This window comes from Acomys minous, assembly GCF_964271855.1.
Source record: "Acomys minous genome assembly, chromosome: 13".
Classification (NCBI taxonomy): domain Eukaryota; kingdom Metazoa; phylum Chordata; class Mammalia; order Rodentia; family Muridae; genus Acomys; species Acomys minous.
The window spans coordinates 61,629,499-61,653,858 of NC_140495.1; the positions used below are offsets into that span (position 1 = coordinate 61,629,499).

Genomic DNA, 24,360 nt, shown 5'->3' on the forward strand with positions numbered 1-24,360 from the left:
TAGACTCAGGTTCTGTGTTCATAGGACGCTAAGTGATAACTGTCAAAATGTTTACCTTCTGCCCCTCTTCCTGGCATTTCCCTCTCCGCCCCCCCCCTTCCTCATGCCCCCCTCACTGCCCCAGTTCTGGGGTTAAGTGCATGCTCAAACACTACACTACATTTCCCATGCCCTGTCATGTTAATTCTGACAGCCTGATCAAGTGCACTATTAACAAGCAGGAGGGAGAGGCGATACTTCAAGTTGAGGCTAGTAATTCCTGAGGCATTTTATTTTATTTTGGAGACAAGGTTTCATGTGAGCCAGGCTGGCCTCAAGCTCTGCGTGTAGCTGAGGATGACCCTGAGCCTCTTACCCTCTAGCCTTTTGCCTCCTGTCCTGGTGCCTGGGATTGTAGGCAAATGCTGTCATGCTCAGTCTCAGGCTGTGTTGGGGACTGAAGCCTGGGCTCTGTGCATGGGAGGTAGGCAAGCATCTACCAGCTGAGCTCTACCCCTTGCTCTACTTCATTTAAAAATATTTTTAATAATAGGGCTGGAAAGATGGCTCAGCAGTTAAGAGCACTGGCTGCTCTTAGGGAGCACCTGTGTTCAATTCTCAGCACCCACAAAGGCTGCTCAAAAACATCTGTAACTCCAGTTCCACAGGATCTGATGCTCTCTTCGGTGGTGTGCAGACATACATACAGACAAAATACTTATGCACATAAAATAATAAATTCAAAATATTTTACGGTGGTAAATTTCAAACATACACAGATAGCATGAACTCCACAATACCCAGCGCCACATTCTCCTATGTTTGTACCTCAAGGAGGAGGGCTTCCTGAAGATGATGGTGTCACCGCTTTTCCAGCATCGTCAGCTGTGCGCCAGGCCTACTTCCCTGGTCCTCCTGGTTTTCTGTCTTACTCTTGCTTGCTTTGTTTAATGCAGATCCAAACAAGGCCCACACACTGTATGCGGTGGTTAGCTCGACCGTCTCCAGTCTGGCTCCTGCTGTCCCTTTCTCCCTTAGCAGTTGTTTGTGGAGGAAGTAGGGCTGCAGGTTTGCTTGGACTCCAGTTTGTCCTTTGTGGTGTTAAGAGGGATCTGTGGATTTCCACGTCACCGATCCCTTCAGCACAGTCTGTCTTTGTGTGTTGTTTGGGGTTTTGGTTTCTCAAGATAAGGACTCTTGTACTTCCTGCTCAGCTCAATCTCACTAAGTCACCAAGGCTGACCTTCAACTTCTGATCCATTTGAGTGTGGGATTGCAGGCATGTGCACCACACCTGATGTACATGGTATATGGATGGGACCCAGGGCCCCGTGTGTATGAGGGCCAGCACTCTACCCGTCAGTCAGGCGACATCCTGAGCTCCTCCTGCCTGCTGTTTCATTAGCACTTATGAAATAGTGCGACTCTAATTTGTCATGGTTTCTTCATGTGTTAGCAGGGTGCTTTCTCCATAGAGAGGCTTCTCACCAGCCGCTCGGCAGGAAAGGCTGAATCTTCCCTCTTCCCTCTTCCCTTTTTGTTTTGGGTTTCTTTTTGTTATGATGCAGGATCTTACTGTGTAGCCCTGGCTAGTTTAGATAGCTCCATGTAGACCAGGCTGGCTTTGAACTCACAGAGACCCTCATGCCTCTGTCTCCTAAGTGCTGGGATTAAAGGCATGAGCCAGCATACCTGACAGCTATGTTTATTTACTTGTTTTCAAAGTTATGGATTGATTATCTAGAATACTCCAAGGATGATCTGTAAAGATGGTTTAAAGACGAGGTTTGTAAATATATAGCAATATCTTTACAACTCACAAATGTAGAAATATCATGTTTGTATTCTTACTCTATTAACACCCCCCTTACTCGCCTCTCTTTGACTCTGCCTGTCTCCTTGACACTTCCCCAGGTCAGAACTACCCAGTCTTGGACATGGGACCACATCGGCGACTTCAGTGGACGTGGCTGGGCCGGGCTGAGCTGCAGTTTGGAGACCTGACCCTGCATGTGTCCACTGTGCAGATGTGGCTGCTGCTGAATTTCAACCAGACAGAGGTGCCGCAGCTGCTTAGCCCCTGGGCTGCCCAAGCTCCTCTGCCTGCCTCTCTGTTCCCTCTTTTCCTCTCCTCTTCACCTCTGACGGGGGGCACTGTTTCTCCTCACCAGGAGGTGTCAGTAGAGATCTTGTTGAAGAATTCTGACCTCTCCCCAGAGCTCCTGCACCAGGCGCTTCTGCCCCTCACCTCTGACAATGGTCTTTTGACACTGGAGGAGACTCAGAACTTTCCAGATGGGGGTAGGTCGTCGGGGCCTGGGCTGAGCCTCTGCGGCATGGTGGGAGGCTCAGAGGGTGGGGGAGACTATGCCAGGGAAGGGGAGTGTAGTAGGATCCTCACTCATGTGTCCCTCCCTGTCCTTGGGTACCTGACCGGGACGGGATTCCAGGTGTGCTGCGGCTCCGAGAGTCTAAGCCCCAGACCCATGAAGAGGTCCTGTGGCTGATACCTCCTCAGACGTATCTCAGTGTAGAAAAAGATGAGGGCCGGACCTTGGAGCAGAAGAGGAACCTCTTGAGCTGCCTTCTTGTCCGGATTCTCAAAGCCCACGGGGAGAAGGGCCTCCACATCGACCAGCTGGTTTGTCTGGTAGGGCAGAAAGGACGATGCTCGGGGAAGAAGGGGCCATGCTTGGGGTCGTCATGAGAGGCATTAACCCCTTCCTATAGGAAGCATCCTTCGGATGACAGTTCCACCCTATCATGTGTGTATGGTGTGTGTGTGTGTGTGTCCATCCTCCTTTAAGTATGTGTGTAGTGCAGGTCAGAGGACAACCTTGGGTGCCTGTCCTCTCCTTCCAACCCTGCATGACACAAGGTCTCTTGTTGGTTGCTCCCTGGCTCATGAGCTCCTGGGAATTCTCCTGTCTCTGCCTCCCTTCTCTCCATCCGAGTTTCCGATGGGGTTCAGACACATGTATTTTACCAGACTTTGTATAGATTCCAGGGATTTGAAGTCAGGCCACGCCCGTGAGGAGCAAGGGCTGTATTCAGCCATCTCTGCAGCCCTCCTTCTGGGTTTCCTGTTGCTGACACACGACTGCTTTCCATGTGTGTGACTGGGCAATTCAACAATAGTACAAATAAAATTAATATATATATTTTAATACCAAGTAGATGTCTTTTTAAAAAATTATTTATTATGTACAATGTTCTGCCTGCATGCACATCTGCACACCAGAAGAGGGCATTAGATCACATTATAGATGGTTGTGAGCCACCATGTAGTTGCTGGGAATTGAACTCAGGACCTCTGGAAGAGCAATCAGTGCTCTTAACCTCTGAGCCATCTCTCCAGGCCCTAAAATTAATATATTAACTTTACATAAACATTAACTTTTGCCATTGGCTAGATGAGAAGGTGACATACCTGGTCTTGTGGCCAGCAAGAGGCAGTAGAGCCAGGTACTGAACCCTGCAGGCTGGACTCCTTCTTTTTTCTTTCTTCTCTACGCAGGTGCTGGAGGCCTGGCAGAAGGGTCCGAATCCACCTGGGAGCCTGGGCTGCACCATTGCAGGGGGTGTGGCCTGTTCCAGCACGGATGTTCTCTCTTGCATCCTGCATCTCCTGGGCCAGGGCTATGTGGAGCGGCGTGATGACCGGCCTCAGGTCCTGATATATGCAACCCCAGAGCCCATGGGGCCCTGCCGGGGTCAAGCAGATGTCCCCTTGTATGGCAAGCTGAGCACCGAGACCTCCAAACCTAGGTAGCCACCCCTGCCTCTGTCCACTATCAGTGCATGAGAAGGACTGTAGGGCCATAGCCCTGCAAAACTCACTTTTGTAAAAGCACTTCCGGTTAATCCCAGTGCTAGAGAGGCAGGAGCAGGCAGAGCTCTGTGAGTCTGAGGCCAGCCAGGGCTACATAGTAAGACTCTCCTTGGGCCAGGCCTTAGGCATGAGACCCAGATGCGTGGATTTCACTCTGTCTGAGCAAATTTGGTCTGTGCTATAAATATGTACAGAGTGTTTGCTGTGCACTTGCCTTGGGAATAGGCCAATTGTGAGGAAGTTTGTGCTACTGAGGAATTACGGGGGCTGTTCTAAGTCACCAGTACCCCAAAACTTTATTTATTTATTTATTTATTTATTTATTTATTTATTTATTTATTTATGGTTTTTCAAGACAGGGTTTCTCTGTGTAGCCTTGGCTGTCTTGGACTTGCTTTGCAGAACAGGCTGGCCTTGAACTCAGCAATCTACCTGCCTCTGCCTCCTGAGTGCTGGGATTAAAGGCGTATGCCACCATGCCCACCATGCCCCAAAACTTTCAACCTCAAGTGCCCCCCCATTCTGTTTGTCCCTATTATCTGCAGGATGCATGGATGAGTTCTCTGACTTCTCTGAAACCTCAGGGTGCGTACACATCATTTGTGTGTATGTGGCAGCCGAGAGCAGATTTGACTCACTTGTTCCTTTTGTGATGCCCGTGCTGCTAGCCCACAGGTTACACTTTGCAATAGGAAGGCCTTAGACATGCTGCTGCCATTTTGCATGATGGACTGTCCCCTTCATTATAAGTCACTTAGCACTATGACCTACCCACTGGCCTACAGTGCCCCAGTTGTCCTAGCCAGCCTCAGCCCCACAGTCACTCATGGCTTCTATGACAGGCTTCGCTCCCACAGTTGGTTCAGGTGGTTACACATAGGCTGCCAAGGCAAGTGGAAGCACGGGGTCACACATGGGGAGCTGGGGCCGGGAGGGGGGGTACCTGTAGCTAGGCAAGCAGGACAGAGATGCTAAACACGGTCTCTTCTCTCTCACTAAGCCCAGAAGCTGTGGTGGCCCTGGCATCTCTACAGCTGCCTGCAGGCCGTACCATGAGCCCCCAGGAGGTAGAAGCATTGATGGAGCAGACGGTGCGGCAGGTGCAGGAGACGCTGAACTTAGAACCAGATGTAGCTCAGCACCTTCTGGCTCACTCCCACTGGGGCACCGAGCAGCTGCTGCAGAGCTACAGTGAAGATCCAGAACCACTGCTTCTTGCGGCTGGGCTGCGAGTACCCCAGGCCCAGGCCGTCCCCACGCGCCCTGACCACTGCCCTGTCTGTGTCAGCCCCCTAGGACCCAGTGATGACCCGCCCTCCCTCTGCTGCCTGCACTGCTGCTGTAGGGTGAGCATCCAGCCTCTCCTTCCCCTGTCTCGTGCCTTGGAAACACCATATCCTAACCTGGGTAATCTTGGGCCTCTCTGCACTCTTTCCCCTTCCTTCTCTCTTCCTCCCTCCTGAGGGTGGAGCCTCGGGCCGGGTATCCCCACTGAACTAAACTCCAAACCCAGGCATGTCTCTCAGTGCCCCTTCTGCCCCCTGTAAGTGGTGTCACCTGCCACATTCCTTCCTCACAGAGACAGTCAGACCATGAGAAAATGTCTTTAGTGTTACCTATAATTCATGCTTTTTTGTTGTTCTTTTGTTTTGTTTTGTTTTTGTTTTTTGTTTTTGAAACAGAGTTTCTCTGTGTAGCCCTGGCTGTCCTGGACTCCCTTTGTAGACCAGGCTGGCCTCGAACTCACAGAGATCTGCTTCTGCCTCCCCAGTGCTGGGATTACAGGCGCGCATTACCATGCCCGGCTAATTCATGCTTTTCTTAGGAACATTTAAGTACTTGTCTCAGAACAGCAACTCTTTTATCATGTATTCTCATTTAATTCATGAACAAACAAATGGTGTAGACCAGAAAAAGAACCAAGCAGTGGGGGACGAGGCTGTTGTTGGAGCTGAGCACAGCAGAGCAGGTGAGCGGAGGCGGGAGGGGGAGGTGCCAGGAACCCTCCTCCCCGCTTGTTGTTGACCTCACCACTGAGCTAACACGTCATGTAAGCAGCAGTGGCTCCCAGTGGCAGGCGACATGTGGCTCTGTGGTGCTCCTTCTCTGTCCCTTCTGCTCAGCTTCCAGACTCTTCTGACTCGGTTGCCAGCACTCCCCTCTTCCTAGGTGTTTCTTTTTTCTTTTCTTTCTTTTATTTTTAAAAAATATTTATTATGTATACAGTGTTCTGCCTGCATGTACACCTGCAGGCCAGAAGAGGGCACCAGATCTCATCTTAGATGGTCATGAGCCACCATGTGGTTGCTGGGAATTGAACTCAGGACCTCTGGAAGAGCAGTCAGTGCCCTTAACCTCTGAGCCATCTCTCCAGCCCTAGGTGTTTATTTTATATTTTCATTTAGTCAAGACAGTTGTGGACCTACTATGTGTAGTGTGCAGATTGCTGTGTGAGGGTGTGGGGGAAAGCCTAGGGAATGGCCTGATTGCTGCCAACAGTGGCAGCTAACACATCGGGGGCTTGCTGGCCAGTGCCACACTGCTCAAGTCTCCTACTTACTCTGTAATGGTGGAGTAGCACTTTTTACTCTCTCTTTTTTTTTTTTTAAAGCTTTATTTATTTATTCTTATGCCTGTAAGCATTTTGCCTGCATGTATGGGTATGTGCCACATGTGTGCCTGGTGCCCATGGAGGCCAGAAAGAATATCAGATGTTCTAGAACTGGGGTTACAGATGGTTGTGAGCCACCATATGGGGACTGAGAACTGAACCCAGGTCCTCTGGAAGAGCAGCAGGTGCTCTTAACCACTGAGTCACCTCTCCAGCCTGACTGTCTCCAATTTACAGGTGACAGATGGAGACACTTGGAGGCGATGCCATTTATCTGAGATCAAGATTTGATTTTTAGCAGCCTTACCCCAAACTTACCTTCCTTCAGACCTTGATGATGAATTCTGGGAGGAAGATACACTTGGCTGGTGTCACAGGAAGTGACTGGATAGCGATTAGGATCTGTGTTCAACACTGGGAAGATCAAGAGGGGCGTCCCAGAAGTGACAGCTTGTGAGGGAGGGCTGTAGCAGAGAACTAGGAGAGCGTGACAGCTGAGGCTGTGCATTTAGGGGAGGAGGTCTGAGAAAAGATAGTGATTTGTGGGAAACCAAGGTGGGTTTTAAGCAAGGTGGCAAGAGCTGATTTAAAGTTTGAAAACGTCCTTGGGAGCTGGGGACATGGCTCAGTAGATAAAGTGCTCATCATGCAAGCATGAGGACCTGAGTTCAGATCCCCAGAACCCGCATACGAAACAGTACAGGTAAAGCAAGGGTAGGCATGCTCGGCTGCCTGTTAGCCAGCATCCAGAGGCAGAGACAGGCTCCCTGGGGCAGCCCGGCCGCAGTCAGGATGGGTGAGCTCCAGATGCAGTGACAGACAGACCTTGCCTCGGTGAATAAAGAGTGATCAAAGAAGGTGCCAGCTGTCAACTCTGGCCTCCTCCACCCAGACAGACGCACAGCACCCACACAGACATGGCACCCACCCACCGAGACCTTTGGTTGTTGTGCGAGGCTGAAAGGTGCTGTTTGGGCTTGTGCGGTAGTGACAGGGAAAGTGATGGGTTTAATGAGTTTGCAGGTAGAACCCACAGACTTGGCAGGTTAGATGTCGACGCTCCAGAGGAGAGGATCAAGGACGGAGCCTTTGTTTCTGGGCTGAGCGGCTGAGCAGATGGAATGTGCTGCTTTGCTTTTGAGAGGAACTTTGGGGGCAAGGTGTGGGGATGAAGGGTGGGGCTTTGGGAGGAAGCAGCAGTCTGTCATGCTGTGTGACATTCCAGCTGCTCCCTGGACATGATGTGGCAAAAGCAGCTAGCCAGTGGGATTTGAATTTGGTGTTAAGTGGAAGGGTGTGGCTGGCAACACTACAGGCAAAGAGCGGAGATGGGCGCAGGAGACCCTTCCGTAGAGATGCAGAGACAGAGAGCTTGCAAAGTGTAACTAAGAAAAAAACAGACTGATTCAAAATTTCTAGCTGAAGGCAGAGCCGGGCAGATCTCTGTGAGTTCGAGGCCAGCCTGGTCTACAGAGCAAGTTCCAGGACAGCCAGAGCTATACTGAGAAACTCTGTCTTGAGAAGCAAACAAAACAGTTACATCCTGTGAATAAAACAGAAGTGGCAAAGTCACAGAGCCGTGGTGGGCGGCCACCAGCATGAGCCTTGTTGGCAGGCAGAATGGGCAAAGGACAGGCAATAGCACTGGTCACCAAGGGCTAGACAGTGGCTATGGCAGAGGCCAAGAGGCCACAAGGACTCAGACTGCAGGAGTCTGTCACCCAGGACTGTGGGGAACCCTAAGGCACTGTGTACCTGCAAGTACGACATCTACGACTGGTGCCCCTTGCTTTACCTAAAGATGACGCAAGAGTCCTTTTCGTCTGCTTCTTGGTTTGTTTCAAGATGTAAAGGGTTTGGTTTGGTGACAAATGGTCCAGATTCTGCACATGGACCCTGTCGACTGGTGTCCCTGGTGCACATGGTCTCCTAGGGCTTTGACTGACCATTTTGGAACACTTGGTCACAGTCGAGGAACAGGGGTGCTTAGTGGAGCAGTTCAAGAGGGTCATAGACTCTGGAGAGGTGAGGGCGAAAGGGCCGTTTATCAGGAAGACGTAATGAGCTGCTTTCGAGTAGGACGGTTTCAACCACAGAATTTGGGAAATCCTGCTGCTGGTGACTAGGGTGAGGATGGCTGTGCTGTCAATGAGGATGTGGGGACACCACAAGCTAGTCTGCTTTGTGGGGAAGAGACTGAGTCTGTTTGATGGCAGAGCTCTTGAAGGTGGATGCTCAGGCTGGGAAAGCTGGAGCCAGGGGACCTGGCATGCAGGAGCCCGGAGCCTGGAGCCCGGAGCCCAGAGCCCAGAGCCCAGTAGGGAAAGGCTGTGTCTCCCCAGGCTGCCTTCTCTCTCACCTTTAAAAAAAAAAAAAAAAGGCCTTCAATTCATGTGTTTGGGTGTTCTGCCTGCATGTTTGTACATTGTGTATATGTCTGGTCCTGCAGAGGCCAGAAGAGAGCATCAGAGCCCCTGGAAGTGGAGTGCTGGGAACTGAACGTGGGTTCTCTATAGGAGCAGCGAGTGCTCTGAGTCACTGATCCACTCTCCAGCTCCATTCTTACCTGAGAGAAGTAGCTTCAGGGAGGAAGCTGTCCTGGCTCACAGTTTAAGAGCTTTTGGTCCGCAGTTGCTTGTCTCAACTGCTTTTAGGCCTGTAACAAGGCAAAATGTCAGACCTTGAGGAGGTCAGGAAACCAACCAGGCAGGAAGGGACAGGGGACAAGGTAGCCTTCAAAGGCACATCCCCAGTGATCTCTGTCAGCCATCTGCTGGCAGTGGAATGAGCCACTGATGAGGGAAGAACCCCTGTGACCCAGCACCCCACAGAAGCCTCAGCACTGAACACTGCTTCCATGGGGACCGAGCCTGCAACCCAGCAGCCTCTCATCAGGACCTTTATCTAAGCCGTCCCACGCCTCCCTTCCCGTAGCTCACATCCTCTTCAGTTGATTCTCTGCTTCCCCTATGGCCATCTGACAGTAGTTAGGCCAAAGCCTGAGCACCAGACACCCTCAAGGACAACTACAGTCTGGCCTCATCCCAGGAAACCAAGGAGTCTGGAAGGCAGGTAGGCTGTGAGGTAGGCCTAGGAGCCAGCCCTCTCTGGCCTTGCTCAAAGCCGTGAATGGTGAGTGTGCCGTCGGTGGCCAGGGTGCCTGCCTCTGACCAGCCCCTCCTTTCATGCTGGCAGTCCTGCTGGAATGAGTACCTGACAACTCGCATCGAGCAGAACTTCGTGCTAAACTGCACCTGCCCCATCGCTGACTGTCCTGCCCAGCCCACTGGAGCCTTCATCCGTAACATTGTCTCCTCCCCGGAAGTCATTTCCAAGGTACTCACTCGCCTGCCCCAGGGTCCCAGAGGCCAGGCTGGCCTTCAGATGCGTTCCTAACTGCCACACATGCCTCTGCCCACAGTATGAGAAGGCCCTCCTGCGAGGCTATGTGGAGAGCTGCTCCAATCTGACGTGGTGCACCAACCCGCAGGGCTGCGATCGCATCCTGTGCCGCCAGGGCCTGGGCAGTGGGACCACTTGCTCCAAGTGCGGCTGGGCCTCCTGCTTCAGCTGCAGTTTCCCTGAGGTGGGCAGCCCGCTTTGGTCCCTGCAAGCCTTTCCTCACACACAGAGATGTGAGGTGGCTTCTTTGTCTCTTGCTACCTGGCTGAGTTGGCTGCTCCTCCCCCACCCCCCCTCCACCTAGGCACACTATCCGGCCAGCTGTGGCCACATGTCCCAGTGGGTTGATGACGGCGGCTACTATGAGGGCATGAGTGTGGAGGCCCAGAGCAAGCACCTGGCCAAGCTCATCTCCAAACGCTGTCCCAGCTGCCAAGCACCTATCGAGAAGAATGAGGGGTGTCTGCAGTAAGAAGGGGGTACAGGGGGCTCTGCGAGCATGGTGTGGGGGAGGCCTGGCAGTAAGGAAGAAACTCGAGCTTACTGTGAAGCTCAGCAAATCACTGCCCTCACTCTGTGCCCCCAGAGTCACCTTCCAGATTCTTCCACCCAGGTTCTAAGTCTACTGTGTTGGGAAGCCCAAGGGAAGGGTGACCTTAGCAGGGCTTGGGAAGATGGAGCCTGGGGGCAGCTGGAAAAGCCAGAGACCTTGTCACTTGGGTATCTAGCCCGTAGGTAGCCTGGCCACCCTTACCCAGAGGCAGGTGCCCTCTGACCAGCCCGAATCCTCCATAGCATGACCTGCGCCAGATGTAACCATGGCTTCTGCTGGCGCTGCCTCAAGTCCTGGAAGCCGAGCCACAAGGACTACTACAACTGTTCTGCCATGGTAAGGGGCTGGGCGTGTCAGTCAGGACCAGCTAGCTGCTTTTGGCTCTGGGACAGAGTTGTGTCCCCAGAGCAGGGGTGTAGCAGGACAGACAGCAGCTGCTGAGCCTTGAAGTTCTGGGAACTCAGTCCTTGGAATACTGCCCCCACCTAGGTGGCCAGAGAAAACCTAGAAAGCGCATGGCAGGCAAGGGGCATCCGGGGGAAGCAATGGGTGTGGAGTGGGCCCACCCTGACGCGGCGGCTGGAGCCTCAGCATTTCCCTGCAAAGGCAGGCTGGGCATAGAGGGGCACTGTGGACAGTGGCCCTTCAGGGAACGCCAGCCTGTCAGAACAAGCTCCTGGCACCGCTTTCATGCATCCTCACCAGGTGAGCAAAGCTGCTCGCCAGGAGAAGCGGTTTCAGGACTACAACGAGAGATGCACTTTCCACCACCAGGCCCGGGTGAGCCACGGGCAGGGGCTCATCAGAGGGTTGGCTGGCGGCACTGGGAGCCCCAGTGGGGAGCTGCATGGAGTGCAGTCCTCACGGCCTTGCCTGCACTTGCCTCATACAGGAGTTTGCTGTGAACCTGCGCAACCAGGCCTCTGCCATCCATGAGGTGCCCCCGGCCAAATCCTTCACCTTCCTGCACGATGCCTGCCGGGCCCTTGAGCAGGCTCGAAAGGTTGTAGCCGTGGGGGAGGCCGGCAGGCAGGGGAGGGGGTCTGCCAAGAAGGCTGAGTGGAGCTTGGATTGAGGAACCAAGAAGAGGGGACGTGGGGTGGAGGCGGCAGCACTCAGGCCGGATGCACTGACGCGGGCTCCCCTAGGTGCTGGCCTATGCCTGTGTCTACAGCTTCTACAGCCAGGACACAGAGTACATGGATGTGGTAGAGCAGCAGACTGAGAACCTGGAGCTGCACACAAATGCCCTGCAGATCCTCCTCGGTGAGCCTGGCCTGCAGTGCCTCCCAGGCCCCTTCCCTTGCGCTAAGCGTCCCACACCCAGGCAGACAGGTTACCCAGGGCTCCAACCTCTCCCCTTCATTCTCCCTAGCCTCCCCTCTCTTGGGTCTAAAGCCCATGACGTAAGGACCTGGGACATGCTCCTGACAGTCTCCCTGCCCTTGGTGGGCGAGCTCCAGGAGTTTTGACAGCCATGCCCAGTGGCACTCTGTAGATGCTCCACAGATGTTCGTGGGGGAAGGATGGGTGGGTGGAGACCAGGTCCTGTGCTTGTCCCTGCAGAGGAGACCCTGCTGCGCTGTCAGGACCTGGCCTCCTCCCTGCGCCTCCTGCGGGCTGACTGCCTCAGCACAGGCACCGAACTGCTTCGGAGGATCCAGGAGAGGCTGCTGGCCATCCTACAGCACTCTACCCAGGTACTAACCTGCACAGTCCTGCCTGGGGTGGAGGGGAGTCCTGAGGGAAATGCCATCGAGGGACAAAGGGGTGTTAGGAAACCGGGCAGTGGTGGCGCATGTCTTTAATCCCAACACTCAGGAGGCAGAGGCAGGCAGATCTTTGAGTTTGAGGCCAGCCTGGTCTACAGATTAAGTCCCAGGAGAGCCAGGGCTTCACAGGGAAACCCTGTGTTGAAAGAAAAATAAAAAAATGACGGGTGGATGTGTGTGTCAGGAGGCTTAGGCCAGTCTGCTGTGTCACTTAACCTCCTGAGGTTTCTCACAAAGGAGTGGGTTTCTCAAATCAGGGGCACTGGGCCATGTGCTCCTCAGAGTCCGTCAGAACACTCTCAGACCATACTCTAGCATGTGGGCATCAGGGCTGTGGGGAGTCTCAGGAGTGGGATCTGCAAAGGTCTTGCCAGCCCTGGTGCACAGGTGTGGAGCCCAAACTAGGAACCCTGTTCTTGGGTCATTTGCTAACTGGGCATGCTGCGTCCTGTGCAGTGCAGGCCGGGTGCCACTGGCTCTCCTCTGGGGACTCACAGGGGGTGAAACTGCACAAAGGCCCAAGTGCTCATGGGAGTCTTGCTCTCAGGGATCATCAGTGGAGGGGATGCCAGGCTGGAGGCCCAGGAGCCTGTCCTCTCCTGCTCAGACCCTCCCATCTCCTTGTCAGGACTTCCGGGTTGGACTGCAGAGTCCATCTGTAGAGACCCAGGAGGTGAAAGGATCCAACGTGCCCAGCAATCAGTGAGTAGAGTGGGCAGAGCCTGGGAGAGGGCAGCCGGGAAGAAGGCTTCTCTGACTGAAGGTGCTGGCTCTCCCTAGCCCCCAGGGCTCCCCAGGGCTGGCAGCGGAGGATGAGGAGGACGACGAGGAGGAAGAGGAGGAGGAGGAGGTGCCCGAGTGGCAGCACGAGTTTGAGGAGGAACTGGACAATGACAGCTTCTCCTATGATGAGGGATCTGAGAACCTGGATGGAGAGACCTTCTTCTTTGGGGACGAGGATGACGATGATGAGTCTTATGACTGAGGAGGGGACAGGAAACACGGGGCGGGGAGTCATGTGAGAGGGCATTCCCAGTGTCTACAGCACCTTCTGTTTACTGAATAAACTTCTTTTTTTCACATACGTCACAGGCTGAGCACCCCCACTCTTACTCTTTAAAACCGCTTTTTCAGATTGCATTTTTTTTGAGTATGTGGGCACATGCTATGGTGCTTTGAATGCAGGTCAGGGAAGGTCTTTTGGTAGTCAGGCCTCTTTTCCATGTGGGTGCTCGGGACAGAGCTCAGGCCTTCGGGCTTGGTGTGAAGCACCCATACCTGCTGAGCCCGCTTACCAGACCTCCCCATCTTTACTCTCTTCTTTAGACTTCCAGACTTCTCTGTCCTTAGAAAAAGCTCAAAGCAGTACCTACATGGTGGCTCATAGCCATCTCTAATACCAGTTCCAGAGAATCTGATGACCTCTTCTGACCTCTGTGGGCACCAGGTTTGCCTGTGGTCACTTATAAGCAGCGAAAACATACATAAAATAAATCTTTAAAAAAAAATTTTTTTTTTAATAAAGTAGGGTTAAGTCAGGCACTTGAGTTACTGGAGGTAGCTGTCCCCTGACGGAGATAAGCCTCAAAGTACCGGTCAAGCCTGCTCTCCAGCTCCTTCTCCTCCATGTAGTCCCACACCTGGAACCTCGAGCCGTCTGCTGCTCCCCGGATCATGGCGGAAAGCACTGGGAAGAGGGAAGAAGTGAAGCTGGACTCCTTCCACGCTCCCTGCCCAGCCCACTGGGTAAAGAAATAGGCATGGGGTTCCTAGAAAGCCACGAAGGGGTAAGCCACCCCAGACTGGAATACTCACCTCGGCCAGACTGTGGTCGGAACAGGCATAGAATTTGTTTACCAAGAGCCACTGCCCGGCCCAGTTCATAGCCAACACCCAGGGATGGCTGTGTCACTTCGGCTACGACCACTGCAAAGAAAGATAAAAGTAAGACTACCCGGGACTTGTAAGGCTGGAGTGACAGTGTGTCTGTGGTGAGGAGGGAGTCCCTTCTAGGTACTGAGGACAGGGATAGCTCAGGAAGGAGCATCACAGAGGAGCCTGCATGTAGGAGGAAGGGCTACTCACCATCTGCCTGCCGCAGCCAGGCCAGGTCCTGCTCATGGATGAGCTGGTCGCCCCCAGCAGCCTCTTCCCCTGTGGGCAAGGGAAATCTGGTCAAGGTTGTTTCCCACCCCAATTCAGTACCCAGCAACGCCTCTGCCCCTTCTGCTGTTATCTACCCTACTCATGGAGGGACAGAAGGAGGAAACCCAAGTTCCAGCACCCCCAAAGGCCAGTCTAGGAGAGGAGTCTGTCAAAAGAGGGCGAGGAATGGAATAGCCATAAGAAAAATGCAATTCCGTGCAAGGTGGCGATGTATAGTTGGGGCTGGAGGAGGGTGTGAAAAGGATCGGCTCACTAAGAATGCAAGCGAGTAGGGAAAGGAGCTCGGGCACTTGGCCAAAGGCTCGAGAGACATAGCTGGGATCAGAGCTTTCAATATGAATAAAGGCTGCAGTTCAGGATGGGAAGGCTATGCTGGTGGCAGAAAAGTTCATTTGCACCGGGCATGGTGGCGCATGCCTTTAAGCCCAGCACTCCGGAGGCAGAGGCAGAGGCAGGAGGATCGCTGTGAGTTTGAGGCCAGCCTGGTCTACAAAGCAAGTTGTAAGCTGAGGACATTGGCACATACCTATAATCCCAGCCTCAGAGGCAGAGGTTGAGGGAATCTCTGAGTTCCAGGACAGCCTGGTCTACACAGTACGCAAGCCCCCCTCCCCTCCTAGCCAGGGATACGTAAAGATCCTGTCTCAAAACAAAAACAAAAAAAGGCAAGCAAGTTGATTGTGGCAGCACATGCCTGCGATGCTAGCACTTGAGAGGTGGAGGCAGGAGGATGGGAAGTCAAGGGCACCGGCTGCAGCGCAGCAAGTCTGAGGTCACTGTGGGTTGTGTGAGAGACCCTGTTCGAGAAAAGGAAAAGGAACGGTGTGTGTATGTGTGCAACAGATTCAAAGGTGGTTTCCCACTCTGGTCTTTGTTTTCTCTCATTTTTCTTTGAGCCAGGGGCCAGTCTAACTACGTAGCTCAGGTTGGCCTGGAACTCATCCTGCCTCAACCTCCAGGGTGCTGAGGGTGGAGGACTAGCCTGTCCGATCCCTTAGCATTTTCCCTAGTGATTCTTGGCCTTTTAAAAGATTCTCCCAGAACTGCATTGGAGCCCACAGCTGATGAGTCTATTCTTGCTAGGGGTAAGGGAGCGCTACTTAAAAGGTTTGTTTGTTTGTTTTTAGCCTAAGTGGAAGAGTTCTAGGTACCACTTTCAAACTGGAAGAGTGGTAGGAGTCCAGATCAGTTCACCAAAGCCTTGCTAGCAGAAGGCTGGGTCTGGGCTCTCACTAGCTTTCGATGTGCTGGGACTGGCACGGCCAGCTCCCTGTCAGGATGCTGGATGGGGGCACCTGACCTGAGCACAGGCGTGCAGTTGCAGAAGAGGCATAAATCAGGGCCTTCCTCAGCCTTCCGGTCCCCTAACTTATACAGGTTCTAGCCTGTAAGATCTTTAGACTACAGGTCCTCTAATTTGCAGGTCCCCTGGGCTGCAGGTTCCCTAGGTTGCATGTCTGCAGGCTGCGGATCCTCCCAGGTTGCTGGCCCCCTGAGCTGCAGGTCCCCTAGCCTAGAAGTCCCTAGTCAGCCCCTTGACCTACAGACCCTCTAGCCCGCAGGCTCCAGCCCGCGTCCCCTCACCATGCGGGTCCAATTCGGCATCAGCCACGTGCTCAGTGAGCACCTTCCCAAAGCGCCGCAGCCGCGATACGATCCGCGCATACAGTGCTTGGTCCTCGCGTCCGCCGCGGATGCTCCCGCAGAAGTACACGGAGCATGGAGGGGGCTCCCCGGCCGCCGCCATGGCCTCGCGCGCCCGCCAATGCTAGGAGGCGCTGCCGCCACCACGTGAGCTGGGAACGCGACTCCAGGCGGAAAAGGAGAACTTTTGCAAGCTCACTCCTCCCGGATTGGCTCTTCCTGAGCCGACCCGCCCCTCAGCTCTGACTCCTCCCCAGCTCTGGGCTGCTCAAGCTGTTCAGGGCTCTTATCTCCCCAGGGCTCTCCAGCTTTGTATCGGATCCAGGGGCAATTGTGATTGGTTCTCACAAATCTTTCCAGAATTTAACATTTTGTTAATTTATTTAAAATATTTTTATCATACATACATGCATGTATGTTTTAATCAAACCTACCTCACTCTCCCCCCTCCAATCCCTCTCCTCCCCCCTACACCCATCCAAGTGCTCTTTTATTATTATTTTATGTGTATAGGTGTTTTGCCTGCATGTATGTCTGTGCACCGTGTGCATACCTGGAGCCCCAAGAGACCAAAAAAGTACCATGGGATATCCTGGAACTGGGGTTGTAGACAATGCGGGCCGCCATTCTGGTGCTGAGAACCAGACCCAGATTTTTTGGGAGAGGCGCCAGTGCTCTTAACTACTGAGCCATCTCTCCAGCCCCGCACCCTTCTCATTTAATACCCACTGAGTCCATTAGTGCTTCCTACGCATGCACCGGTGTGGAACCATTTGCTGAAGAACAGGCAGCCTCTCAGGGCATGCATCTCTGAAGAAAACTGGCTCTCTCTGTCTGCCCCAGCAGCCACTAACTCTTGGCAGCTCCTCAGCTACTGTGATTGCCATGGGCCCCTTCTCCACACAAACTGGCATTTGGACCAGCTTAGTCCTGTGTAGATGGTCACAGCTGCTGTGAATTCATGTGCCGTGTCCGTGGATACTGTTTCACAGCAGTCGCTTACAGTCTTTCCGCCCACTCTTCCGGGATGATCCCTGAACTGCGCAGGGAGGGGGCACGGCACATGGAGATGATGGTGCCTTTCCGTTCAAACACTCTGCAGTCTCTGTGCCCAGTTGTGGGCCTCTATTAATCTGGGTCTACTGCAAAAAAGAAGCACTTCTGACGAGGGCCAAGGGATGCTCTCGTTTATGGGCACAGAGATACGAAGGTGGGCAACACTATCACACGTTCCACGGCCAGCACCCTGGTCCTAGCCCTCCCCTTCACAGCTCCTGCTCCGGCTCTTCTTACCATGGTCTGTGTGGCTGTGCAGAGCACACTTAGGACACGGGAACACCGTCATTGACCTCCATCTCAGTTGGGCTAAAACCAGAAGAGAAAACAAAAACAACCCAGTGGCCTACAAGTTAGAGGAGAGCTGTGGAACGCCACAGCCATTGCGGGCACCAGCTCTGGCCGGCAGATGAGTGCCCTGGGTCTGCAGAAGAAACTATCAACGGCCATACCTGGAGGGAGGGAGGGAGGGAGGGAAGGAGGGAGGGGAGGGCCCGCCCGCCCCGCCCGCCCCGCTGAACCATTTCCTGCTACTAGGTTAAAGAAAAAGGGAGTTAGTGCTTTCAGTTGCGTACCCACTGATGACCCCACCGGGCTCCTCTCGTTAGTTCTAATCCACTGGTGGCCCTGGTTAAAGTAAATGGGTCACAAAACCTACCAACTGGTAGGGAAGGGGGAGAGCTGGGAAGGAGATAAGAGCCTAAGAGGAGGAGTAACCAGGGTGCAATATATTCAGGTGCGAAGCTGTCACGAACTAAACTAAAAGGAAAACTTTGTTAAGGTGTGTGGAGGGAAATTCTGTAGGAAAAGCTGTACTTGTGTCAAGGGTTCTCCTAGGGTGATTAGGACTTCCGAGAGTTGGAATGGTGCAGATTGGCAGCCAAATTACCATGGCCTATCTAGTTCCCTTATAGCCTGTCATCTGGGTCTGGTCTAACGTGCTTGTGCCTGCTGGACAAAATCCTTCAGAGTGTGCCCACAGCTGCTCAGAAGCGTTAGCGTTTCATACATCCTAGGCGAGCTCTCTACCAACTTCACCAGAACCCCAGTCCCAGACCCTGTCTGAACTTTTGTTTTAACTATAAAATAACTCACCTACAAAAATTACCTCAAATAAATAGTAAGTACAGTACAAATGCTCCCATCGCCACTGCTCGCGACAAGCATAGGTCTTCCAGTTTGAAGTGTAAGCAGAAGAGGAGGGGAGGTGAGGGGAGGGGAGGGGAGGGAAGGGGAGGGGAGGGGAGGGTTAGGGGAAGGGAGGGGAGGGTTAGGGAAGGGGAGGGTTAGGGAAGGGGAGGGGAGGGGAGGGGAGGGGAGGGTTAGGGGAAGGGAGGGGAGGGGAGGGTTAGGGAAGGGGAGGGGAGGGGAGGGGAGGGGAGGGTTAGGGAAGGGGAGGGGAGGGGAGGGTTAGGGGAAGGGAGGGGAGGGTTAGGGAAGGGGAGGGGAGGGGAGGGGAGGGGAGGGGAGGGGAGGGGAGGAGAGGGGAGGGGAGGGGAGGGGAGGAAAGTAGAAAGTTGGGCTGGGAAACAGCGCCAGTTCTCCAGAAGTTTGTATATGCCTCATCCAACTGGCAACCCCTCACACCTTCTAATCTCTCCAAAAATAAGCACTGCCTTTATGTTCATAATAAGGACCCAAACTCAACATAACTAGAAGCTTTCTCACAACCTCTCACCTCACACATCATGCTTTAAACTTTGTTCATACTGTGTGTGGTTTTTTTTTAATTTTTAATTTTTAATTTTTATTTATGTGTTCTACCTGCATATGAGCCAACAGGCCAGAAGAGGGCACCAGATCTCACTATAGATGGTTATGAACCACCATGTGGTTGCTGGGCATTGAACTCAGGACCTTTGGAAGAGCAGCCAGAGCTCTTAACCCCTGAGCCGTCTCTCCAGGCCCTGAAAAAAATTTTTTTTTACTTATTTAAAATTTTTGATGTGTGTGGGTGTTTGGTCTGTGTGTGTATCATGTGGGTGCCTGGAGCCCAAGGCCCGAAGAGAACGCTGGATCCTCTGGAACTGGAGCTAAAGATGGTTGTGAGGCACCTGGTGGGTGCTGGGACACACCTGGGTCTTCTGCAAGGGCAACCAGTGCTCTTTAGCTGCTGATCCCTCTGTAGCACTATCGCCCTCCTACTTCCTTCTGTTCTTTCTAGCCATGAGAGTCACACCCTTTAATCCCAGCACTCAGGAAACATAGGTGGGCCAGATCTCTGAGTTTCAGGCCAGCCATTGCTACAGAGCGAGACCCTGTCTTGTTTATACGATTCCTTTTTATTTTATGAATTTTGCCTGTGTGTACTTATGTGTACCACATACATGCAGTGCCTGAAGAGACCGGAAACCAGTAGTGGGTCCCGTGGACCTGGATTTCAGGCAGCTGTAAACAGTCTGAAATGAGTGCTGAGGACTGAGCCTGCATCCTCTGAGGGGCAGCAATGCTTGTCACTGCTGAGCCATCTCTCCAGTCTCTCCGTCTCTGTGTGTGTGTGTGTGTGTGTGTGTGTGTGTGTGCGCGCATGCGTGCGCGTGCGTGTAGATTAGGGGACAACTTGGGGAGCTTTGCGTTCTTCTTCAACCATGTGAGTCCTGAGGTTCCAGGTCAGGTTGCTAAGACTCGACCTGCTGGGCCATCTCACTGGGCCCCGTATTATGTCTTTTAAGTCTCCTTTCACATATAATTTGTGACACCCTTATAATGTGCTTATTTTGTGTACAATACTCCGTGGGCATTGAAGGAAATGTTAAAAGGAGCAGTGAGGACTGTGAACCGTTGGGCTCTGTTTGGCTTTGGAAAGAGTGAGCCGAAGCCGAGAACGGGAAGAGCGGGCGTGACACCGTACAGTGATGTGGCAAAGCACTCACACTTCAGAGAAGACAGAAATAAGGCACCTGGAAGGCTCTGCCAGTTTATCTTCACTTTTTTTTTTTCTATTTGACACCCAGACCAGATGTGTTCCCATACAAGAAGTAGCTAGATAGAAAAAACAAAAACAAAACAACTGCACTATGTTTGAACAACCTGTGTCTGGCAGTGCAGGGCCAGATGTGGGGGAAAGACAAGCACGCACAGTGGACCTGACATTGGCCCCAGCTTGTCGCCTGTAGGGTTTGAGGCGACAGTGGAACAGCGCAGACGGAGCCTGGCTGTGTGTCCTGGAGCTGAGAAGACAGAGTGGGAAGTCCATGGAGGTGGTGCCCAGTGCTTGACGCCCAATAAAATGTCGCTAGGTTTGGGAGAGAGAGAGAGAGAGAGATGGCTTAGCATCTGGCTGCTCTCGCATGGGACATGAGTTTGGTTCCCAGCAGCCACATAGCAGTTGCAGTTCCAGGGAATCCAAGACCTTCTTTTGGCCTCTCCTAGCACCAGGCATGCACACGGTACACAGACATACAGGCAGACAAAACACCTGTACACATAATAAATAGGTACAAATTTAAAATAAATGTAAAACAAAAATGGATTTTATTAAAAGAAAAATATTAGCCAGGTGTGGGGACACATGCCTACAGCACTTGAGATACGGGGGCAGGAAGATCAGGAGTTAAACGCCAGCCTCAGCTACGTAGAAAATTTGAAGCCAGCCTGGGCTACAGGAGACCCTGTCTCAAACAATGACAATAACCAAACAACAACCTAAAAACCAACACCAAAACCAGATAAGTTCTGGCTGGGTCATGAGGGTCAGATTTTTTGAGCATTTAGGATTCAGATTTATGAAGAAAGTATGACAGTTCTCAGAGGACTGAAAAGGGACTCCAGATGGTCCAGGGAACCAAGCCGTAGAAGTGTGTACTGAGGAATTTAAGCCAAAAGGCTGGAGAGATGGCTCGACAGTTAAGCACACTGGCTGCTCTTCCAGAGGGCCAGGGTTCGATTCCCAGCACCCACACGGAGGCTCACAACTGCCTGTGACTCCAATTCCATGGGATTGGATCCCGTTTCCCTCAGGCACCAGGAGTCTACCCAGACTTACATTCAGACAAAACACCTTTACACATAAAATAAATTTTAAAAATTATTTAAAAGAGCATTTAAACCAGGATCTCTAAGCAAGCTGTGAACGTCTCATACTTTTCAGTGTTGTGCACAGTGTATAAGCTACAAAGCAGCCCAGCCACCCAATGAGAGACGTGTGGATAAAAGAATGTCTCAAATAAAAGCAAATTATAACAGCAACAAAAGAGCAAACAAGAAGGCAAAACCAGCTGGGTATGGTGGCACACGCCTTTAATCCCAGCAATTGGAAGGCAGAGGCAGGTGGATCTCTGTGAGTTCAAGGTCAGCCTGGTCTACAGAGTGAGTCCAGGACAGCCAGGGCTATTACACAAAGAGATCCTGTCTTGGGAAAACAAAAACCAAACCAAACCAAACCAACACCTCCAACAGCAATAACAAAAACAAGAGCGAGCCCACCTCTCCAGCCCCAAGACCCTGGTTTTTGTTTTGTATTTAAAACTTTTATTTTAATGTTTAAAAAGCTAAGTATGGGCTGGAGAGATGGCTCAGTGGTTAAAAGCACTGTCTGCTCTTCCAAAGGTCCTGAGTTCAATTCCCAGCACCCACAACCACCTATAATGAGATCTGGTGCCCTGCTCTGGCACACAGGCACACACATGGGCAGAATACTGTACAAATAATAAATAAATCTTTTTAAAAAATACTAAGTATGGAAATAAACAGAAACACATATGACCCACTGTCAGAAGATAAATTAATGTTAAATTACCCAGAAATTACTCAATGAAGTTAATAGGTAAGTATGTTAAAGCAGTTGTTATAATTTAACACATTAAGTAGAAATGTGTAATCAGTCTGGGAAGGAGAGGAGGAAGGGATTTCACCCAGAGCCTTGAGCATCCAGAGCAGGCACTCCGACACCTGAGCCACATCCCACCTCCGAGAGACAGAGAAGACTTTTTTTTTTTTTTTTGTGAGGGGAGTGTGGTGGAGAGGGGATAGAATGTCCTCTGTGTAGCTTTGTCTAGCCTGGAACTCACTCTTTAGACCAGGCTGGCCTCAAACTCACAGAGATCCACCTGCCTCTGCCTCGGCCTCCCGAGTGCTGAGATTAAAGGTGTGTGCAGCCAAGGCACATTGGCCTAGACCTTTTTTTTTTTTTTAAACTTCATTCTCATTCTCTCTATCTCTGTCTTTGTCTGTCTTTCTTTGTCTGTCTTTCTGTCTCTGTCTCTGTGTGTGTGTGCATGCCCCCCTGCCCCCCACCCCAGCCTCATGTATGCTCTTGTAGAGGCCATAGGCTGATGTCAGGAATGTTCCTCAATTGCTCTCCATCTTATTTCTTGAAAGAGTCTAAAGTGTTACAGCTCTTTTTGAATTTGTCTAGCAGGTTTTCTGACTTTGTTGGAAAATTCCTCCCAATTAAAAAAGAAAGAAAGAAAGAAAGAAAGAAAGAAAGAAAGAAAGAAAGAAAGAGTCTCTCATCGAACCTGGAGCCCCCGATTTGGTTAGGCTGGCTGGCCAGTCAACCCCAGGGAACCTCTTGCTACCACCCCACTTCAGACCTAGGTTTTTGTTTGTTTGTTTGTTTGTTTGTTTTTTGTTTTTCACACGAGTGTTGAACGTGATGAACCCCTGGTTCTGGTGCTTGGGTAGCAGGCGTTTTACCACTGTGTCATCGCCTCACCCTTTTCTTATTAAAAGTTAGCATACAAAGAGATTTCACGAAGCTGTTTTTGTACATGTGTGTGACTGTATTTTGTTCTTGTTCAATATTCCTGCCCCACTGCCCTCTTCTCACGCCCCCCCCCACAGCTAGTTGGGTCCCTTTCTTCCCTCCAGTTCAGCCCTGTGCTTTCGTATCACATGGACCATTCCACTGCCTTATTTCCCACCTCCCTTAGGAACTTTCCCACTTCTTTCATGGGCTGTTTTCTACTTTCATGACACACACAGTTTTTTGAAATATTTTCGTATATAAGTGTGTGTGGGTGTGTATATGTGTATGTGTGTGTATGTGTGTGCTTGCATGCCATAGAACATGTGTGGGAGTCAAAGGACAACTTTTGGGGCTTGCTTCTCTTTTTCCACTATGTGGGTTCCTGGGATTGACCTCAAGCCATCATGTTTAGCTCCCAGGGTCCTTTACACACTGCCAGAGGAGGTCCTGCGTTTGACAGGAAACATGATGTACTTGTCTTTCTAAGTCTGCGTATTCACTTAGCATAATGATTTCCAGTGGCATCCGCTTTCCTGAAAACACAGTTGATTTCATTTTTCTTTTTTAAATCAACCATTATTGTTATATTATTAGTATGAGTGTGCATGATGTATATATGTGTGTGTATGCGCACGTGTGTGTGCCAGGTTATGTACATGCTGTAGTGCATACGTGAAGGTCAGAAGACAGTATTTTGGGAGTTGGTTCTTCTCTTCCACCATGAGTTCTAAGAACAGAATTAGGTTGTCAAGCCTCTGAGGCAAACACTTTCACCCACTGAGTCCTCTTCCCAGCTGTGTGAGTGTGTGTGCGTGCTCATGTGTGCCAGAGGATTCCCCTCTTTATTGCTTTGTGATAGTGCCTCTTCTTTCTTGCTTTTTCTTTTTTCTTTTTTTTGTTTTTTTTTGTTGTTGTTTTTGTTTTTTGAGACAGAGTCTCTCTGTGTAGCCCTGCCTGTCCTGGACTCGCTTTGTACACCAGGCTGGCCTCGAACTCAGAGATTCTCCTGTCTCTGCCTCCTGAGTGTTGGGACTAAAGGTGTGCACCACTACACCAGCTCATGCCTCTTCTTTCACTGACCCGGGAGCTAGATTGGCCAGCAGACTCCGAAGAGTTGCACCACAGCTCCTGGCCTTTTACATGGGCGCTAGGAGCCAAACTCGGGTCTTTATGCCTGTACGACAAGTGCTCTTATCTCACAGGGTACTTATGGAGTTTAAATAAGCTAACGTGTCTGGCAGGTGTAGCTACTGCTGTTAGTGCTGTTGTTGAAGATGCTCCCCTGCGTTTGTTGAGGGTATAAGCAACGAGGGAAGGAACGGAGAGAGGCAGGGCACAGAGTATATTCAGAGAATATTGAGTAATCCCATCTGTCAAGAGAGTAATAGCCTTATGGGCACACGTTGGAAAGAGTCTTTAATGCCACAATAAAGAGTGTGTATCTTATTTGGTAAGCAATAAGAAACAATGACAGAGTTTGTAAACAGTTGAAAGAAAGGGCCAAAGAAACAGAGGTTAAACCAGGAGAGAAGGCAAGTACTTGAGAAGGAGAGGGTTATACAGGTAAGGGGTAGCATTCCAGATGGAGGATGGTGTTAGAAGAGACGAGGATAGAAAGATACGGAAAGGATAGGTACAGGCAGAGGAGAGGTGGTT

General features: G+C 51.6%; 2 protein-coding genes across 8 annotated transcripts in view; one reads left to right on the forward strand and one right to left on the reverse strand.

Moving 5' to 3' along the window:
• The window catches only part of CUL9 (cullin 9), a 40,876-nt gene extending 27,643 nt beyond the window's left edge, over positions 1 to 13,233 (forward strand). For 2 of the 7 annotated variants that reach the window (XM_084755028.1, XM_084755029.1), the window contains exons 27-41: positions 1,894 to 2,039; positions 2,151 to 2,280; positions 2,430 to 2,629; positions 3,497 to 3,747; positions 4,812 to 5,157; positions 9,618 to 9,758; positions 9,844 to 10,008; positions 10,129 to 10,292; positions 10,620 to 10,713; positions 11,083 to 11,157; positions 11,270 to 11,380; positions 11,526 to 11,643; positions 11,944 to 12,077; positions 12,697 to 12,851; positions 12,930 to 13,233. In XM_084755028.1, the coding sequence (XP_084611154.1) occupies positions 1,894 to 2,039; positions 2,151 to 2,280; positions 2,430 to 2,629; positions 3,497 to 3,747; positions 4,812 to 5,157; positions 9,618 to 9,758; positions 9,844 to 10,008; positions 10,129 to 10,292; positions 10,620 to 10,713; positions 11,083 to 11,157; positions 11,270 to 11,380; positions 11,526 to 11,643; positions 11,944 to 12,077; positions 12,697 to 12,851; positions 12,930 to 13,134 (2,435 nt within the window). In that variant the 3' untranslated portion in view covers positions 13,135 to 13,233. Of the gene's footprint in view, positions 1 to 1,893; positions 2,040 to 2,150; positions 2,281 to 2,429; positions 2,630 to 3,496; positions 3,748 to 4,811; positions 5,158 to 9,356; positions 9,495 to 9,617; positions 9,759 to 9,843; positions 10,009 to 10,128; positions 10,293 to 10,619; positions 10,714 to 11,082; positions 11,158 to 11,269; positions 11,381 to 11,525; positions 11,644 to 11,943; positions 12,078 to 12,696; positions 12,852 to 12,929 lie in introns of those variants that run through there. The other 5 variants (XM_084755031.1, XM_084755032.1, XM_084755030.1 and 2 more) reach the window with 4 other exon arrangements.
• A 417-nt stretch (positions 13,234 to 13,650) lies between these two features.
• DNPH1 (2'-deoxynucleoside 5'-phosphate N-hydrolase 1) lies at positions 13,651 to 16,144 on the reverse strand. Its single transcript, XM_084755067.1, has 4 exons — positions 15,900 to 16,144; positions 14,235 to 14,303; positions 13,965 to 14,075; positions 13,651 to 13,836 (listed from the first exon to the last, which is right to left on the reverse strand). Exons 1-4 carry the CDS (start codon positions 16,060 to 16,062, stop codon positions 13,685 to 13,687), a joined length of 495 nt encoding a protein of 164 aa, XP_084611193.1. The 5' UTR covers positions 16,063 to 16,144; the 3' UTR covers positions 13,651 to 13,684.
• Positions 16,145 to 24,360: the final 8,216 nt, after the last annotated feature.

Coding starts and splice junctions, on each gene's coding strand:
- DNPH1 (XM_084755067.1), bottom strand. CDS start 16,062: ATGGCGGCGGCCGGGGAGCCCCCTCCATGCTCCGTGTACTTCTGCGGG. Junction 14,304..15,899: donor TGCCGAATTGGACCCGCATG/GTGAGGGGACGC, acceptor CCTTGCCCACAG/GGGAAGAGGCTGCTGGGGGC. Junction 14,076..14,234: donor CTGGCTGCGGCAGGCAGATG/GTGAGTAGCCCT, acceptor CTTTCTTTGCAG/TGGTCGTAGCCGAAGTGACA.